Here is a 19916-nt window from a genome sequence, read left to right on the forward strand (position 1 = left end):
GGAAGTTACTCACTGGGCGCAGGCCGGTGTCCAGACGACCGTCGACAGCTGCGTCACACGGATCTGTAAGCTTACTGGTATAGCTGAAACGAGCTCTTACAGGCGTCCTTCTACTCACAGGCGATAATGCTTGGACCAGGGTCGTCAAACCCGCGGCACTCTGCCAGTGGGCCCTAGATGGTAGTGCTCACTAAGAGACTGGGCCGCCAAAATGTGTATTGGTGATTCATGGACGCGGACGTAACCATGATGGTCACTATTAGTCACACGTGTCAGAGTCGTCAACAGCCCCCCTTGCCAGTCTTTCCTTCGCCAATTCCTCAGCTCCTTGATCCTGTCTCCACATCGATTTGTCGGGTTCATTTTTCGGGCACACCTCATCCCTGGTCGACGATGGTACCGGGTATGTCTCGCATAAATTACATCACTTCCACCAGGGAGACCATTCAAGTGTTCGGTCGCATTTTTCCATTTAAGGATTGTCTGAGACCACTTCACGCACTCCCACACCACACCACGTATAACGGCCGAAAGGAGAGGTTCTTTAGCACATTTAAAATGCAAATACCCAAGCTGATTCTCCGCCACCCACTGGAGACAGCGTTATAGCTCTTTTTGGCATCTTACCTGTCTATCCTATGCTGAGAGCTTACATTGGCGTTCCCAGTGGTCCTTACTTTAATGAACCCGTCCACATCTCTACCCCGCATTCGGAAGACCTTTTTTACTTCCAGGACCCCAGTTTGGACATTGATATATCACAGTTGGGCACCAGGCTTTATCTCCCACATGCACGGGGTGGGGATGGGTCCATGGACGAGGTTATCTTACTTACAGGCCCTATGTGTCGGGAACATATTTATCAGTTGCAGCTCTGCCGCGGGGAGACCTCTGCTATCAGTGACTTACCTTTCTCTTCTATTGCAAACATCAGCCGTCCCAATCACCCGGAGCCTGAGATGCTCCATCCCCCAGGGCATGACACAGCTGGCAGGGCCCCAGCCTTCGCAGATGATCGTCCATCGGCGCCACAACACCCATGGACATGGACCCTAGCATCCCGGCCGCCTCGCCCGCCGACACAGGCCTGGCAGAACCTCAGGACGTCGAGATGACGAAGATAGTGTCTGCGCAGAGCGCCTACAACACCGGCCACCCGCGGAACAGACCTGTAAAGCGGGCCCCGTACCGACTAGGAGTTAGCTTTGCCGGTTCTACGGTGTACGCAAACTCTCATCGGCGGCCGCTAGACGTATCTATGGTTCTAGCTTCTTCCTCACACAGCATGACGGGGCATAGTCAGCAATGTATCCACGAGAAGGCGCACTATATAGGCCCACGCGAGGTGCGGGAGGTGTTCACATCGAACTGAGTCGCTCTGTTAGCAGCCGAGGCGCCGTCCATAGTCCGCCGATCGCCAACACGTCGACCCCTGAAAGTCTTCATATCTTCGAACACCCCCGACGGCTACTCGGCCTTCGATGGTGCTCATCCAGGCTTACTCGAATAACTGTTGTGTTGATTAACATCTACAGCAAGGTCGAACATCCGTCTTGTGTAGTATTTTATTGGTGTGGACCTCATAAGTGGCACGTAGAACGATTACTTTGTTTGTCAGAAGAACTTTTTGGTTGGCAGTTAGACTTGTAATAAAATCTTTATAACTGACTTGGAACTTTGTTTTTGTGTCCATAGCCAGTGGACATAGCACAATGGATTGCACATGACAATGGATTGCACATGACATAGTAAAACGGAAAATTCTGCCTAAGTGCTCACAAAATGATGTTGCCATAAAGTCCAACCACTCCTCTCCAGTCGCCACAGACTCAGCTGATGAAGATATCCAGCCGTTGGCGCACTGCCCATCATCTGCAACAATACTCCGTAAGCCACGTTACGTTACTTTACCTTACGTTACGTTACGTGGCGGAGAGTATTTACGGTTCCACTATCTGTACCCACTTTCCCTGTCCCATTCACGATTAATGCATGGGAAGAATGTTCATAAGTAAACCGCAGTATTCGGTCTAATTTCTCGGATTTTCTCGTTGTGGCCTTTCACGAGACGTGTGGGAGAAGAAGCAATATGTTTCGCGTGGTTCTTCCGGGAAAGAACGCTCTTGGAATTTCAATAGTAAAACTCTGTGACCCAAAACGCTTCTCTTGCACCGTCTGCCAGTAGACTGTGTTGAGCATTTCAGTAATGCTCTCGCAGCGACCAAACGATCCCGGGGCACCGGTTCGTTTGATCTTGTCTCTCGCTGTTATTAATCTAACCTGGTAAGGACCCCACACTGATGAGCAACACACGAAACCGATCGAACAAACTGTTCATTAGCTACTGCTTATGTGGATGAATGACATTTCATAAAGTTTCTTTTCATGAGTCTCAAACTTGCATCTTCTTTTCCTCCTGTTTTCCTGTGTGGTCATTCCATTTGAGGTTGCTTCGGACGGTTACCCCTAGATATATTACGGTTGTTACAGTTTCCAATTGTTTTTCATCAGCTGCATAATAGAACAGCAAACGCACCAACTCTGGCAACGGCGTAACACGGAGGCACGCAAGACAGAGTTTCGACGTAGGCATCACGCCGTCAGGACGCCGCTTTTGCTACGGGAGACAAAGACACGTGGCGAAAGCTGTTCTATATATATATATGATGCTACCTGTAGTAATTAACATGGTAATAATAACTGTGCACACAAATCTCACACTCTGTCTAAGGACGTATACGCAGTGGATTTTTCCTCATATTCCGCAACACTGTAGTACATACTCAGATTTAAAGAAATGGCTCTGATCACTATGGGACTTAACATCTGAGATCTTCAGTCCCCCCCTAGAACTTAGAACTACTTAAACCTAACTAACCTAAGGATATCACACACATCCATGCCCGAGGCAGGATTCGAACCTGCGACCGTAGCGGTCGCGCGGTTCCAAACTGAAGCGCCTAGAATCGCTCGGCCACACCAGGCGGCTAGATCAATAGGGTAATCAGATTCAAAAGGAAGTAGGTGGCGGTAATTATTCGGAAATTAAGAGGCTTGCACAGAGCAGGGTATCAATGAGAGCTGCAAGAAACTAGTCTTCACATTGAAGTCCACAACAACAACACTAACCAAATCTGGTGTATACTTCTTACGAACCGAAACATGATCATTGCCCATAGCGAGATTGACTACCAGCATTTGGTAACGTTGTGGACACGTGACGCAGAAACGAACGTATACGAGTTCGGCAGAGACGAATGGGAAACCATTATAGCGACCATACGGGCTACAAATGCAGAAATCCATTGATATAAATGAGTTTGACAAAGAGCGAATTTTCTGGTACAGCGAGAATGGTTCGCTGTTCGCGGGCTGCTTACGAGAACACTTAGGAAAGTGGCTGAATTGCCATGAAATCACGAGTTATCAACAACACTTTGGACCTCAACGGCTCATCACAGAATGAGGAAGTCCGGAGGACTGCCCGCCCTGTAAAGCAGGACAAGCGGCGACTGTGGCAGGCCTGGTGACAGAGCACAGTGCTGGTGGAGGCACCAGTGTCTCGGAGCAGATCGCTCAGCGCACAGTGCTGAAAACTGCGTTCCGTAGCAGACTTCCCGTAACGTGGATCGACTGCATCTCTCTTTGGGCTCTGCATAGTGCAGTACCTCTCGCCGAGAAAAGCCGAAAATTCAGCGGCATTAACACATGACAGCTTTTTATCGGGTCGCAACCAGACTTCGTCTGGAAAATTTTTTACGCTAAGTTATCGAAAACGTTTACATATAGTTAGAGGATAGTTTATTACATTAGATAGTTTATGACACCGGCCCACGCGATGGATGAATCGCTGCACAACCACATGTAGAAAGTCAACGAATTTAGATATTATTATTTTATTCATCACAATAAAAAGAAAAAAAAATATGATTTAAAACTACTGCGGCCGGCCAGATTTAAAACGATTCTTCTATTGCCTTTCAAGTTTCCGATAAAAAATACGGTATTCTTATCTTTGCTGTTTACAATAAAAGACGACCTTCCTGCTCGGTTACCAAGTATTAACTATCAACATTACTTGTAGCATCGAAATGAAACGGTCTGCAACGCAGTAAGTAGGAAATCAGACAGCCCCGGTCCATTAAACACATATGGAATAGCAACTAATGACGCTCCAAAAGAAGTAGAAATACAGCGTACATTATTCGAAGCAGGTATAGCCCGATGTGGCTACACTGCAGTACATGCATAAAAGTATTTATACTTGGAACATTTCATAATGATTCTTATTACACAGCGAATATACACTCCTGGAAATGGAAAAAAGAACACATTGACACCGGTGTGTCAGACCCACCATACTTGCTCCGGACACTGCGAGAGGGCTGTACAAGCAATGATCACACGCACGGCACAGCGGACACACCAGGAACCGCGGTGTTGGCCGTCGAATGGCGCTAGCTGCGCAGCATTTGTGCACCGCCGCCGTCAGTGTCAGCCAGTTTGCCGTGGCATACGGAGCTCTTTAACACTGGTAGCATGCCGCGACAGCGTGGACGTGAACCGTATGTGCAGTTGACGGACTTTGAGCGAGGGCGTATAGTGGACATGCGGGAGGCCGGGTGGACGTACCGCCGAATTGCTCAACACGTGGGGCGTGAGGTCTCCACAGTACATCGATGTTGTCGCCAGTGGTCGGCGGAAGGTGCACGTGCCCGTCGACCTGGGACCGGACCGCAGCGACGCACGGATGCACGCCAAGACCGTAGGATCCTACGCAGTGCCGTAGGGGACCGCACCGCCACTTCCCAGCAAATTAGGGACACTGTTGGTCCTGGGGTATCGGCGAGGACCATTCGCAACCGTCTCCATGAAGCTGGGCTACGGTCCCGCACACCGTTAGGCCGTCTTCCGCTCACGCCCCAACATCGTGCAGCCCGCCTCCAGTGGTGTCGCGACAGGCGTGAATGGAGGGACGAATGGAGACGTGTCGTCTTCAGCGATGAGAGTCGCTTCTGCCTTGGTGCCACACCGTTAGGCCGTCTTCCGCTCACGCCCCAACATCGTGCAGCCCGCCTCCAGTGGTGTCGCGACAGGCGTGAATGGAGGGACGAATGGAGACGTGTCGTCTTCAGCGATGAGAGTCGCTTCTGCCTTGGTGCCAATGATGGTCGTATGCGTGTTTGGCGCCGTGCAGGTGAGCGCCACAATCAGGACTGCATACGACCGAGGCACACAGGGCCAACACCCGGCATCATGGTGTGGGGAGCGATCTCCTACACTGGCCGTACACCACTGGTGATCGTCGAGGGGACACTGAATAGTGCACGGTATATCCAAACCGTCATCGAACCCATCGTTCTACCATTCCTAGACCGGCAAGGGAACTTGCTGTTCCAACAGGACAATGCACGTCCGCATGTATCCCGTGCCACCCAACGTGCTCTAGAAGGTGTAAGTCAACTACCCTGGCCAGCAAGATCTCCGGATCTGTCCCCCATTGAGCATGTTTGGGACTGGATGAAGCGTCGTCTCACGCGGTCTGCACGTCCAGCACGAACGCTGGTCCAACTGAGGCGCCAGGTGGAAATGGCATGGCAAGCCGTTCCACAGGACTACATCCAGCATCTCTACGATCGTCTCCATGGGAGAATAGCAGCCTGCATTGCTGCGAAACGTGGATATACACTGTACTAGTGCCGACATTGTGCATGCTCTGTTGCCTGTGTCTATGTGCCTGTGGTTCTGTCAGTGTGATCATGAGATGTATCTGACCCCAGGAATGTGTCAATAAAGTTTCCCCTTCCTGGGACAATGAATTCACGGTGTTCTTATTTCAATTTCCAGGAGTGTATTACGCTTCTAATGCACTTCTATGATTACACTAGTCTGCATGACGACTGAAAATAAATGTGAGTTCTTTACTAACTTTTTATGTTGATTTAAAGACTGGTATAAGGTTCATTTCACTTTTAGTTACAGGAGTTATGTTAACTCAGTAAGACGGGCACACAGAAATGCTCCGGTCTTTACGTGAATGGCTTACAAGGGGACCGTATGAACTTCCCTTCATCTACATCTACATCTACATCTACATACATACTCCGCAATCCACCATATGGTGCGTGGCGGAGGGTACCTCGTACCACAACTAGCATCTTCTCTCCCTGTTCCACTCCCAAACAGGACTAGGGAAAAATGACTGCCTATATTCCTCTGTACGAGCCCTAATCTCTCTTATCTTATCTTTGTGGTCTTTCCGCGAAATATAAGTTGGCGGCAGTAAAATTGTACTGCAGTCAGCCTCAAATGCTGGTTCTCTAAATTTCCTCAGTAGCGACTCACGAAAAAAACGCCTCCTTTCCTCTAGAGACTCCCACCCGAGTTCCTGAAGCATTTCCGTAACACTCGCGTGATGAACAAACCTACCAGTAACAAATCTAGCAGTCCGTCTCTGAATTGCTTCTATGTCCTCCCTCAATCCTACCTGATAGGGATCCCAAACGGTCGAGCAGCACTCAAGAATAGGTTCTATTGGTGTTTTATAAGCGGTCTCTTTTACAGATGAACCACATCTTCCCAAAATTCTACCAATGAACCGAAGACGACTATCCGTCTTCCCCACAACTGCCATTACATGCTTGTCCCACTTGATATCGCTCTGCTATGTTACGCCCAAATATTTAATCGACATGACTGTGTCAAGCGCTACACTACTAATGGAGTATTCAAACATTACGGGATTCTTTTTCCTGTTCATCTGCATTAATTTACATTTATCTATATTTAGAGTTAGCTGCCATTCTTTACTCCAATCACAAATCCTATCCAAGTCATCTTGTATCCTCCTATAATCACTCAACGGCGACACCTTCCCGTACATCACAGCATCATCAGCAAACAGCTGCACATTGCTATCCACCCTATTCAAAAGATCATTTATGTAGATAGAAAACAACAGCGGACCTACTACACTTCCCTGGGGCACTCCAGATGATACCCTCACCTCCAATGAACACTCACCATCGAGGACAACGTACTGGGTTCTATTACTTAAGAAGTCTTCGAGCCACTCACATATTTGAGAATCAATCCCATATGCTCGTACCTTAGTTAGGAGTCTGCTGTGGGGCACCAAGTCAATCGCTATCCGGAAGTCAAGGAATATGGCGTCCGTCTGATACCCTTCATCCATGGTTCGGAAGATATCATGTGAAAAAAAGGGCGATTTGCGTTTCGCAGGAGCGATGCTTTCTAAAGCCGTGCTGATGCATGGACAGAAACTTCTCTGTCTCAATGAAATTTATTATATTCGAACTGAGAATATGTTCGAGAATCCTGCAACAAACCGATGTTAAGGATATTGGTCTGTAATTTTGAGGATCCGTCCTACCCTTCTTATATACAGGCGTCACCTGCGCTTTTTTCCAGTCGCTCGGGACTTTACGTTGGGCAAGGGATTCGCGATAAATGCAAGCTAAGTAAGGAGCCAATGCAGTACTCTGTAAAACCGAATTGGATTCCCATGAGGACCTGGCGATTTATTCATTTTCAACCCATTGAGGTGCTTCACAACCCAAGGGATGTCTATCACCATGTCTTCCATACGGGAATCTGTACGAGACTCAAACGGCGGTATGTTTGTACAATCCTCTTGCGTGAAAGATTTTTCAAATGCTAAATTTAAAATTTCAGCATTCGTTTTGCTGTCTTCCGTTGCCAGGCCAGCCAGATCAGTGAGTGAATGGATGGAAGCCTTCAACCCGCCTACCGATTTTACGTAAGACCAGAATTTCCTTGGGTTTTCAGCAAGACCTTTTGCTAACGTATGACGGTGGTAGTGGTTGAATGCTTCGCGCATCGCTCTTTTTACAGCAGCACGAATCTCTACTAACTTTTGCCTGTCCTCATTCTCCCGATCTTTCTTGTACCGCGAGTGCAACTGTCATTGCTTCCTGAGCATTCTCCGAATTGCGCTGTTAAACCATGGTGGGTCTTTTCCGTCCGTAACCCACTTTTTCGGCGCATACTTGTCCAATGCGTGATTTACAATGTGTTTGAAATTTGCACATAATTCTTCCACGTCCATCGTACTGGAAGTAAATGAAATCGATTCATTTAATTAGTGGGATGCTTACAACTGCTTATCTGCTGTTTCTAGTAAGAATACTGTCTTAGCCTTCGTGACCGACTTTTTAACTTTCGATTTGATTCGTGTTGACAGGCTATGTAGGGCACGACTAGGGTTCAACGTGTGTAAATAACAAGACGCAACTCTCAACCGTTTTCGAGAAAGTCGTGTTTGAACTTCTTACACGTGCTTATATAGTTCGTATGGTAGCTAGTAACCAAGGATTCCGCAGCCAAGAGACAAAGAATTTATTGCTAGGAGATACGATAAAATTTGTTGTGAATGAAACGGTGCAAGGTGAAGGATGACCTTACTTCCCCAATATAAGTGTGCCAAAGTGTCTTGCAGGAGAGTCCCCTGTCTAGGTCGTTTTTCGTACTATTTCTGGAACCCTTATTGCGGTCCACAGCTGCTCGACTGGGTGGTTGGTCGTTGTTTGGAGAAGAATTCCTTTCAGGTCGGAAGAACTGTTATAATTCCTAAAAAGGGGGAACGTCTATCCATGGGCGAAATTTTAAGAATAAGGCTTTAAGTGGCTGAAGGCCCACAGCTGATTTTCCAAAAATTCAAAAATACCTTAAACTTTAAATTTTCAATTTCAGAACGCACACTAAATGAAAAAGCAACCAACGACAATAACTAAATTTAAGAATAAGGTGTTAAGCGGCTAAAGGCCCACAATTGATTTACATAAATTGATTTACATAAAACACAATAATTTTGTTTTTCTTTTAAAACATTTGCTGTAATAGATTACCAACAGACCATTAAACATCCATGAAAAGGACAATGCGGACTACGGCACTTAGAAGCCTCGAGGGGGTCGGTGTGCCCTCGTTCACTTAGCTGAGACAGGTAGTGAGCCGAACGACACTTGGTCCGTCGGTAACCCAACAAAGGGATAACCACAAACCGACCGACAAAAGAACTTGCTTGCCACCATTCGGTACATGAGAACTCAAACACAAAATGTTACGGGCGTAATTATCCACAATCAAATATGTATATATATTAAGCTGTCAAAACCACACAGCATGTTGGACAGCGACAACATGTGAGGAAAGGACACTGCCTTAAATTACGATAGTGATCAGGACAGATAGCCGGAACACTAACGGCCACAAGGCAGAAAATTCCGCTGGTGCACTTGAACTGTAGTCAACCAATATAGTTAATTCCACCGCACGGCGGATAAATTTCAGCAATACAAACACTCGGTGTTGCTCACAGGAAAACCTCCCCAACAGCGAACCACCAAAACGAACCACACAATATGAATGGACGTGGCTTGGGTACTTAAAACACCATTCAGCTTTAACGTCCTGGGTCGGTGAGCCACGAAACTCGTAGCGATCGGACAGCTTCACACACACTGTCCGACACTGCGCAGGGACCGCTAGCGGACGCAGACTACTGCACGACATGGAGATATCCTCCCTGGTCGGCACCAACAGACCGACTAGCCACAGAATGCCGACATAATCTAAAATAGTCGTCAGTGGAAATAACGCCAATTTCACACAGTACCTGACAACCACTTGCACATAGACCTGAACGATAGCCAATAACTAAGCGCGCACGAAGACAAATCGGGAGTCGATGCGCGCGCGCACACACACACACACACACACACACACACACACACACACACATACACACACTCGACTCATGAACGATCGGCGAGCCAAAACGCGTCGTCCGGTAGGACGACCGACCGACGATGCACCAAGACCGTGGCCCAGCTCAAGTGATGCGTGGTGGCAATGGTCGGGCGACCCATGTCGACGTAGACCTCACTGTTGCACTACCCGACTGCACTAGTGCCTCATTGCAACTCCCCGACTGCTAAGTCCGGACTGCGCTCCAGACGCATTCCAACTGACTGCCAGACCGGAACTCGCTTACAACAGACAACGACCGGGAAGCGATAGCAGTCGCGCAAACATACTACAAGAGGGGATCTATCGATACGCGCTGTTAGCGCCGGTCACGGTCAGGCAAACCAGCAACTCAGTGACACCACTAAATTAAATTAACGCAGTGAGGTGGAAGTACGTTAAAAACAGGGTCTAAAATACATGATGGCGGGAACACGAGCCACACACGGCACACAGGCTCGTTAGAACGACTTGGCGCACACTCGCTCCGCCTCTTCCTTTTTACGACACAGTACTTGTTTCACTCCTTATCCTCTATTTATATTTTTGAAAAACTTTATTTTGAGAAAAAAATTAATATTAAAAACAAGTGATGCTACTATAGCTGACTTCTGTTTTTAGCAAAATTTTCCTTAATACTGCATCACAAAATTAGCTACATAGTGATTTAAGATTTCCAATCTTTATCTCAAAGACGAACATACAAAAAGATTTCACTCTTACACAGATCTTCAGTACTCACTCATTTAATCACCACTGTCGGCACTGTGTTATATGTTCTTACGAATCATACTCAATAAAACATTTAGGGTAGAGGGTTGGTGTCCTTCTCGACACTATTACAAAGACGGGAAGGGGAGGAATCACTTTGGGTGCCGTCCTCCCTTCTTTCTCCATACAGCTTGTTGCCTGCCTTTTATGAAGCCTCCATTTCCCTGAGAAACACATAACATATCCCAAACTTTTGTTCTCATATCTAAGTGTGGATAAAATAATTTCTACACTCTATTTTCCTTCTATAATTTAAGTAAATAAAAACATAAAAAAAAGTTTTGCATCACCTCGCTTCCGAGAGTTCGGGAACCTCTGCAGAGAATTGGAATAGAGATCAACATAAACATCATTTCCACCCTTTTTATCGCTCATGAAATCCACACATTGCACATTGTACCACCATACAGCGAGACCTCCAGAGGTGGTGGTCCAGATCGCGGTACACACCGGTACCTCTAATACCCAGTAGCACGTCCTCTTGCAATGACGCATGCCTGTATTCGTCGTGGCATACTATCCATAAGTTCATCAAGGCACTTTTGGGCCAGATTGTCCCACTCCTCAATAGCGATACGGTGTAGGTCCGTCACAGTGTTTGATCGGTCACGTCGTCCATAAACAGTCCTTTTCAATCCATCCCAGGCATGTTCGATAGGGTTCATGTCTGGAGAACATGCTGGCCAATCTCGTCAAGCGATGTCGCTATCCTGAAGGAAGTCATTCACAAGATGTGCACGATGGGTGTGCGAATTGTCGTCCATGAAGACGAATGTCTCGCCAATATGCTGCCGATATGGTTGCACTATCGGTCGTAGGATGGTATTCACGTAACGAACAGCCGTTACGGCGCCTTCCATGACCACCAGCGGCGTACGTCGGCCCCACGTAATGCCGTCCCGAAACAGCAGGGAACCTCCACCTTGTTGTCTCGCTGGACAGTGTTTCTAAGGCGTTCAGCCTGACCGGTTTGCTTCCAAACACGTCGCCGACGATTGTCTGGTTAAAGGCATATGCGACACTCATCGGTTATGAGAACGTGAAGCCAATCCTGAGCGGTCCATTCGGCATGTTGTTGGGCCCATGTCTACTGCGCTGCATGGTGTCGTGATTGCAAAGATGGATGACGCCATGGACGTCGGGAGTGAAGCTGCGCATCACGCAGTGTAGTATTGGACACAGTTTGAGTTGTAATAAGACGTCCTGTGTCTGCATGAAAAGCATTATTCAACATGGTAGCGTTGCTGTCAGGGTTCCTCCGGGCCATAATCCGTAGGCAGTGGTTATCCACTGCGGTAGTAGGCCTTGGGCGTCCTGAGTGAGGCATTTCATCGACAGATCCTGTCACTCTGTATCTCCTCCATGTCCGAACAACACCACTTTGGTTCACACTGAGACGCCTGGACACTTCCCTTGTTGAGAGCCCTTCCTGGCACAAAGTAACAATGCGGACGCGATCGAACTGCGGTATTGACCGTCTAGGAATGGTTGAACTACAGACAACACGAGCCGTGTAGATCCTTCTTGGTGGAATGACTTGAACCGATCGGCTTTCGGACCCCCTCCGTCTAATAGGCGCTGCTCATGCATGGTTGTTTACATCTTCAAGCGAGTTTATTGACAGCTCTGAACAGTCAAAGGGACTTTGTCTGTGATACAATATCCACAGTCAACGTCTATCCTCAGGATTTCTGGAAACAAGAGTCATGCAAAACTTGATGTGTGTAGTTGAGAAGTTATAAGAAAGAATTTTTCTTTTTAAAAATTTATTACTTGAAATACAATTATCAACTGTTTCAAAATAATTATTAGCAAATCGCTGCTCGATAAAATCGACACTTTAGCGCACTTTCGCTAGTAACCTCATTATTAAGCTTGATTCAAGAACTTTGCAGTTCTTTTTTAACAGTAGCTATTATGTTCTCGATGTGAACTTTTTTTAATAGTCACATTTTGGGCTAGTCTGCAGTTAACTTCATTAGCATATGTGTTGCTTTACTTACAAAGTTGAGTAACCCTTGTACGCTCTATCTTCACATGGCTCAGTTATCATACTCATAAGTATGCTAAAGAAGTTATTTGGTCGTAAGCAATTACTTTACTTTGTTAGATACACAATTAAAAAGCTGTTTTTAATATAACATGCGAATTGGGGAGAAGAGAAATTTGTGGCACAACTTGACTAGAAGAAGAGATCGGTTGGTAGGACATATTCTGAAGCATCAAGGGAAGACCAGTTTAGTATTGGAGGGCAGCGCGGAGGGTAAAAATCGCAGAGGGAGACCAAGAGATAAATAAACTAAACAAATTCAGAAGGATGTAGGTTGCAGTAGGTACTGGGAGATGAAGAAGGTTGCACAGGATAGAGTAGCATGGAGAACTGCATCAAACCAGTCTCTGGACTGAAGACAAAAACAAAAACAACAACAACAAATGCTCTACAACCTGTTTTTTTTAACACATTTGGTTATCTGTATCGTTGTCTGTCTGTGTCAATCTTTATTTATCAGTTGATCAAGTGCCGAAAGAATGATTACGCGTTTCTAAACCCTTTTTCATGAGACGTGAGGGAATTAAACACCAATTTTTCATCATTTTGCCATGTATGTCAGCGCACTGACTTCATTACGCTTACTTCTCCGTATTTTCATTTATCCATATACTTCACTTTCCTTCATATTTCGACGCTTCTTTCTCCCTTTTGTCTTCGTCAGCCTACTGACCCCATTATTTACAGATATATATTTTATCTGATCTTTACATTCTTTTCACACATCTACTTTAACTAATACGGACACTCTTTGGTTTGCCTCTATTTGCATTATATTCTTACTCCCTCTTACCTACAGACAGTCTTACTGCCAACATAAAAATTACTAATGTATGCAGAGTTTATTCTTTCTGATATTTGGAATTGTCAGCTTCAATAACTTCTCTTCAGGCGAAGTCTCTGTATTTTGTTGTTACTAATACTTTTTGAGGACCTCATTTATTATTTATTTACTTTAGCCTTTCTTTATCTATCACTGATGCTCATAAGTTTCCCAGTGTTATATTCAGACTTTACTATTGCAGGCTGCCTCTCATACTTTCAAGTCACCATCATTTGGACAAAGTCGTTTTCAGGAATCATTCTTACTTACTATGAAGAAAGCACAAACGATTATCCTATGTACAGCTCGAAGGCAGATATTCCTTATTTGCTATAGAAGAAGATAATGGAACTTGAAAAGGAAATAAAGTTTCATCCAGCTATGACCGCACAGTGTGCCAAACTGCGCATCCGCCAAAGAGTAACAGACTCCATACAGAATCAAATTACTGTCAATTTTGAAGGACTTCAGATCTGCATTGTTTCTTAGATCTAGTTCTCTCTTACTTTTAGGGTATTTCAGTCGGTATGCGTCTGCATGACCCTTACCTACTATCCTGAATGGTCCTTGATAAACATGCATAAACTACTTTTTTGTTTCTGCTGAAATTTTCTCAGATTTTTCTTTATTTTTTAGTAACACTAGTTCACGAATGTCCGTTTGCCCTAGCTTGCTTATTCTTTTCATCTATAGAGCTCTGAGATAAGACTAGAAAATCAACCATGATTGAAAGGATGTTATGAGCTTCCTTGTTAAACATTAGTTCACGAGGAACAAAGCCTGTTGCATCTTATTTAAGGTTGTTGATGATTTCTTCAAAGTTTTAGATATGATCGGCCAAAGCTGAATGCTTTCTGGCACAATAGGTTCTACACAACCTACTTAACTCGCGCGTAAACCTCTCGCTCATATTTTCCTGTAGAAAAGGTGCCAAGATCCTTATATGGCGAATTCCGGACTTTTATAGACACATATTTTTCAGATACCATTTGCGGGTCACTATCTTATAACAGACCCTTAGGCTTGCCAATCTTTACAGAATAGTCCTTATCCAGCTTTTCTGCCATCGTGTGGGCATTAGCTGTGTTTGTTTGATATAGTTTGACATACTTGCTAAAGCCGTCAGTTACCATGGATACATTCTCCTTTAGATGTTTAGAGGGCGCCAAAAATATCGGCTCCACATAATTCCAGGGGATCACTTGATTCTACATTGTGCATATCTCCCTGCACTGTAATACTTACTGCACGTACCTTCTGACAAACAACAAAGAATACTAGCCTCCTTGCTAGTCTACGATGCATGTTGTCGAATATAACCTTCTCACTTAATTTATCAATGCATTTCTTGGCTCCATGATGGTCATATCGTAGATGCAATTAATCTATAAGCAAATCCACAAGTTCGGATGGAAGACATGTCTTCCATTTTGCTGTATTTAACTTCCTTCTTCGAAACACAGCTGCTTTTGGAAGCAATAGTATTTTGTATAATTAGGAATGCCAAAATGTCTTTTGACTAACCTCAACTTATCATCATCATTTTGCTCCCTTCTTAAGTTTTTACATACTTTCTTCAAGGAACTTTCCTCCTTGACCTCATGTACGGCCAACACACACACCTCATTCTTATCTACTGGCGGCGGAATTTCTGATTGCCTGCATATCTTAGCACTTCTTGATAGCCCACCTGCTACCAAACTCTTCTTCCCTTGTATGTATTTAATCTTAAGCTCGAACTGCTGAAAGTACATAGCCCCTTAGCCTTGGATGTCTCAGTTTTCAAGTGTTTAAAAAGGTAAGTGCCTTTTAATCAATATATATTATCAAGTTGTGACCTAACAAATAATGTTCAAACTTCTGTATACCAAACACGATAGTCAGTGCCACTAATTCCGAAATCTCGTAATTTTGCTCAGCAGGCTGCAATGAACGACTCGCAAACGTGATTGTTTTATGTACCTCTTGGTCGCCTTCTGTTTCCATGTTTCCATCTGAAACACCTCTACTACAATCCTATAGCCACTTCTTTCAACTGATATGCAGAAGGCTTTTGAAAAATCTTTATGGTGTAATAGCGGACTACTCACTAAACAGTTTTTGAATTCTTCAAAATCGGACTGTCACTCTTCAGTCGAAACTCATGGGCTTATCTTCTTCAACAATTGGAGTAAACAAGGTGCATTAAACAAGTGATTTTTTACAAAAAAGCGGTAGAATCCGAATTAACCTAACATTGATCTCAGCCGCTTTTTATTTTTGGGCGCTTCAAACTCTTCAGTGACAGATAATTTGGAAGGATCAGGTAAATTACCTTCGCTGTCAGTTTCATGGCCCAAGAACTTTATTTTGTCTCTAACACACTCAGTCGTCTCTAATTTTAATTTCATGCCTCCTTTTTCTATAGCTTCTGGCACCCTGTCTAGCAGACAGACATATTCTTCCCATGTGTGAGTTGCCAACAGCGTATCGTCCACATAAATAGTGACCTATTCTAACATTTCCTGCCCCATTACATGAGTCATCACTCTTACAAAGGCATAAACACAAAAATGTTTCATCCAAATGGGACTACTTTATAATAGTGACACGCTCCTCCTTACAAATAGGTGTATATTTACGTGATTACTTTGCCAGGGGCAAATTCCAACACACACATGTTATGTCCATTGATGTAAGATACATAACTCCTTAGAACTTTTGTACCAATTCGTCCATAATTTGTGGACAGTCACTCTGTCTTAGTACAATCACATTTAGCCAGCGTGCGTTCAGTACATCTGACGGTTCCGTCATGCCTAAGCACAACAAAAAGTGGCTCTGAGCACTATGAGACTTAACTTCTGAGGTCATCAGTCCCCTAGAACTTAGAACTACTTAAACCTAACTAACCTAAAGACATCACACACATCCATGCCCGGGGCAGGATTCAAACCTGCGACCGCAGCTGTCGCTTAGTTCCAGACTCAAGCGCCTAGAACCGCTTGGCCACTTCGGCCGGCTAAGCACAACAACATGAGTATTAATCGCATGCTCAAAGACACCCCATGTCAACATACGTTGCATTTGTTTCTTAACAGATTGCTTTCTCGCAACACGAATCTGATAGGGTATCTTCAAAACTTACTGCCCAGGCTTTACATTCAAACAGCATTCATACACTTTAACTTCACCAGAGGTATTTGAGAATACATTGTGATGATTTGTTAATACATCCCATAATCTGGCCCTCTGTTTATCAGAAATATGATGTGTTTACTGTACCTTAACCTCTATTTCTTCCAGGATACGGTTCACATCCGCAATAGCATGTTGTCAATTATTTCCAAATTCAGAATCTTCCTGCAAGTACCCCTTATTCCTCATTACTCTGATAGGCAATTCTTTACTGCTGGCCACATAATTTACAATGAAAGGCTTCATAATCAATCGATAATCTGATAAAATAAACACTAAGTGGCTCTAATCAAAGTCAACTTTATCTTGATATTTAGTTAAAAGGTCGGTACCAATCAATATTTCGTCACTTAAAACCAAAATGGCTCTGAGCACTATGGGACTCAACTTCTGAGGTCATTAGTCCCCTAGAACTAAGAACTAGTTAAACCTAACTAACCTAAGGACATCACAAACATCCATGCCCGAGGCAGGATTCGAACCTGCGACCGTAGCGGTCTTGCGGTTCCAGACTGCAGCGCCTTTAACCGCACGGCCACTTCGGCCGGCTCCAAACATAGGGGGAACTATTATTATGTTACCTATACCAATTGGTATCAAAGCTTGGTCCTGTACTGGTCTAGAAACTTAGCCAGTAGCATCTATTATTCGTAAACCATTTACTTTCATGATAGTTAACACATCGTAATTATGAATAGAATCAAAGAATGCTTGGGACAAAGCACTTCCTTCGTTGCCACTATCAAAAAGACAGTGCACCGTTGCTCCTGAGATGTTAGTTTTTATAACAGGGTGAGTTATTTTAGTTTGAACAGGTTGCTTATAAAAGACCTAATAAATCCTTATCAGTCTGTCTGCAACTAAAGTAATTTTGTCCACTTGTAAGTACATTTATGCTTAGATATACGCGCTCATCAATCTCTACAACCGCAGCTGCCTGTTCCAACCTGTCCACCAATTTTGTAAATCAAAGCACTTGATGACTTCCTCTACTGTCGTTTGCTCCACATGAGCTGAACAACTTTCTATATGTGAACAACTGAGTCCCCGCGCAACATTGTTATCTATAATGCTGTCGTCTGCTTTTACAGTTTGTAGCAATTCAATACAGTTAAAAGGTTCCTTGACCTCATTGTTATCGCCGCCCCCTTCGTCTAACAACTCCTCTTACCCAAAACCTTGCAAAACTTACTCTACGTCCTCTGACGAAACCTTAGCCTTCAGATTACCACTATTGTCAAATATGTAATCTTTTACTTCATCGTCGCCCTCATCTGATTTAAACCAGTTAATTTGTTGTTCCCTATTATCTGCAGCTTTTACAGTTTGTAGCAATTCAATACAGTTAAAAGGTTCCTTGACCTCATTGTTATCGCCGCCCCCTTCGTCTAACAACTCCTCTTACCCAAAACCTTGCAAAACTTACTCTACGTCCTCTGACGAAACCTTAGCCTTCAGATTACCACTATTGTCAAATATGTAATCTTTTACTTCATCGTCGCCCTCATCTGATTTAAACCAGTTAATTTGTTGTTCCCTATTATCTGCAGCTTTTACAGTTTGTAGCAATTCAATACAGTTAAAAGGTTCCTTGACCTCATTGTTATCGCCGCCCCCTTCGTCTAACAACTCCTCTTACCCAAAACCTTGCAAAACTTACTCTACGTCCTCTGACGAAACCTTAGCCTTCAGATTACCACTATTGTCAAATATGTAATCTTTTACTTCATCGTCGCCCTCATCTGATTTAAACCAGTTAATTTGTTGTTCCCTATTATCTGCAGCTTTTACAGTTTGTAGCAATTCAATACAGTTAAAAGGTTCCTTGACCTCATTGTTATCGCCGCCCCCTTCGTCTAACAACTCCTCTTACCCAAAACCTTGCAAAACTTACTCTACGTCCTCTGACGAAACCTTAGCCTTCAGATTACCACTATTGTCAAATATGTAATCTTTTACTTCATCGTCGCCCTCATCTGATTTAAACCAGTTAATTTGTTGTTCCCTATTATCTGCAGCTTTTACAGTTTGTAGCAATTCAATACAGTTAAAAGGTTCCTTGACCTCATTGTTATCGCCGCCCCCTTCGTCTAACAACTCCTCTTACCCAAAACCTTGCAAAACTTACTCTACGTCCTCTGACGAAACCTTAGCCTTCAGATTACCACTATTGTCAAATATGTAATCTTTTACTTCATCGTCGCCCTCATCTGATTTAAACCAGTTAATTTGTTGTTCCCTATTATCTGCAGCTTTTACAGTTTGTAGCAATTCAATACAGTTAAAAGGTTCCTTGACCTCATTGTTATCGCCGCCCCCTTCGTCTAACAACTCCTCTTACCCAAAACCTTGCAAAACTTACTCTACGTCCTCTGACGAAACCTTAGCCTTCAGATTACCACTATTGTCAAATATGTAATCTTTTACTTCATCGTCGCCCTCATCTGATTTAAACCAGTTAATTTGTTGTTCCCTATTATCTGCAGCTTTTACAGTTTGTAGCAATTCAATACAGTTAAAAGGTTCCTTGACCTCATTGTTATCGCCGCCCCCTTCGTCTAACAACTCCTCTTACCCAAAACCTTGCAAAACTTACTCTACGTCCTCTGACGAAACCTTAGCCTTCAGATTACCACTATTGTCAAATATGTAATCTTTTACTTCATCGTCGCCCTCATCTGATTTAAACCAGTTAATTTGTTGTTCCCTATTATCTGCAGCTTTTACAGTTTGTAGCAATTCAATACAGTTAAAAGGTTCCTTGACCTCATTGTTATCGCCGCCCCCTTCGTCTAACAACTCCTCTTACCCAAAACCTTGCAAAACTTACTCTACGTCCTCTGACGAAACCTTAGCCTTCAGATTACCACTATTGTCAAATATGTAATCTTTTACTTCATCGTCGCCCTCATCTGATTTAAACCAGTTAATTTGTTGTTCCCTATTATCTGCAGCTTTTACAGTTTGTAGCAATTCAATACAGTTAAAAGGTTCCTTGACCTCATTGTTATCGCCGCCCCCTTCGTCTAACAACTCCTCTTACCCAAAACCTTGCAAAACTTACTCTACGTCCTCTGACGAAACCTTAGCCTTCAGATTACCACTATTGTCAAATATGTAATCTTTTACTTCATCGTCGCCCTCATCTGATTTAAACCAGTTAATTTGTTGTTCCCTATTATCTGCAGCTTTTACAGTTTGTAGCAATTCAATACAGTTAAAAGGTTCCTTGACCTCATTGTTATCGCCGCCCCCTTCGTCTAACAACTCCTCTTACCCAAAACCTTGCAAAACTTACTCTACGTC

At 44.1% G+C, this 19916-nt stretch overlaps 1 protein-coding gene across 1 annotated transcript in view; it reads left to right on the forward strand.

Moving 5' to 3' along the window:
- Positions 1-1039: 1039 nt before the first annotated feature.
- Positions 1040-19916, forward strand: part of LOC126234905 (proline-rich protein HaeIII subfamily 1-like) — a 149692-nt gene continuing 130815 nt past the window's right edge. Inside the window, exon 1 of the mRNA XM_049943644.1 lies at positions 1040-1211. Within this exon, the coding sequence (XP_049799601.1) occupies positions 1040-1211 (172 nt within the window). The remainder of the gene's footprint in view (positions 1212-19916) is intronic.

The sequence above is a fragment of the Schistocerca nitens genome, chromosome 2, assembly GCF_023898315.1.
Source record: "Schistocerca nitens isolate TAMUIC-IGC-003100 chromosome 2, iqSchNite1.1, whole genome shotgun sequence".
Lineage (NCBI taxonomy): Eukaryota > Metazoa > Arthropoda > Insecta > Orthoptera > Acrididae > Schistocerca > Schistocerca nitens.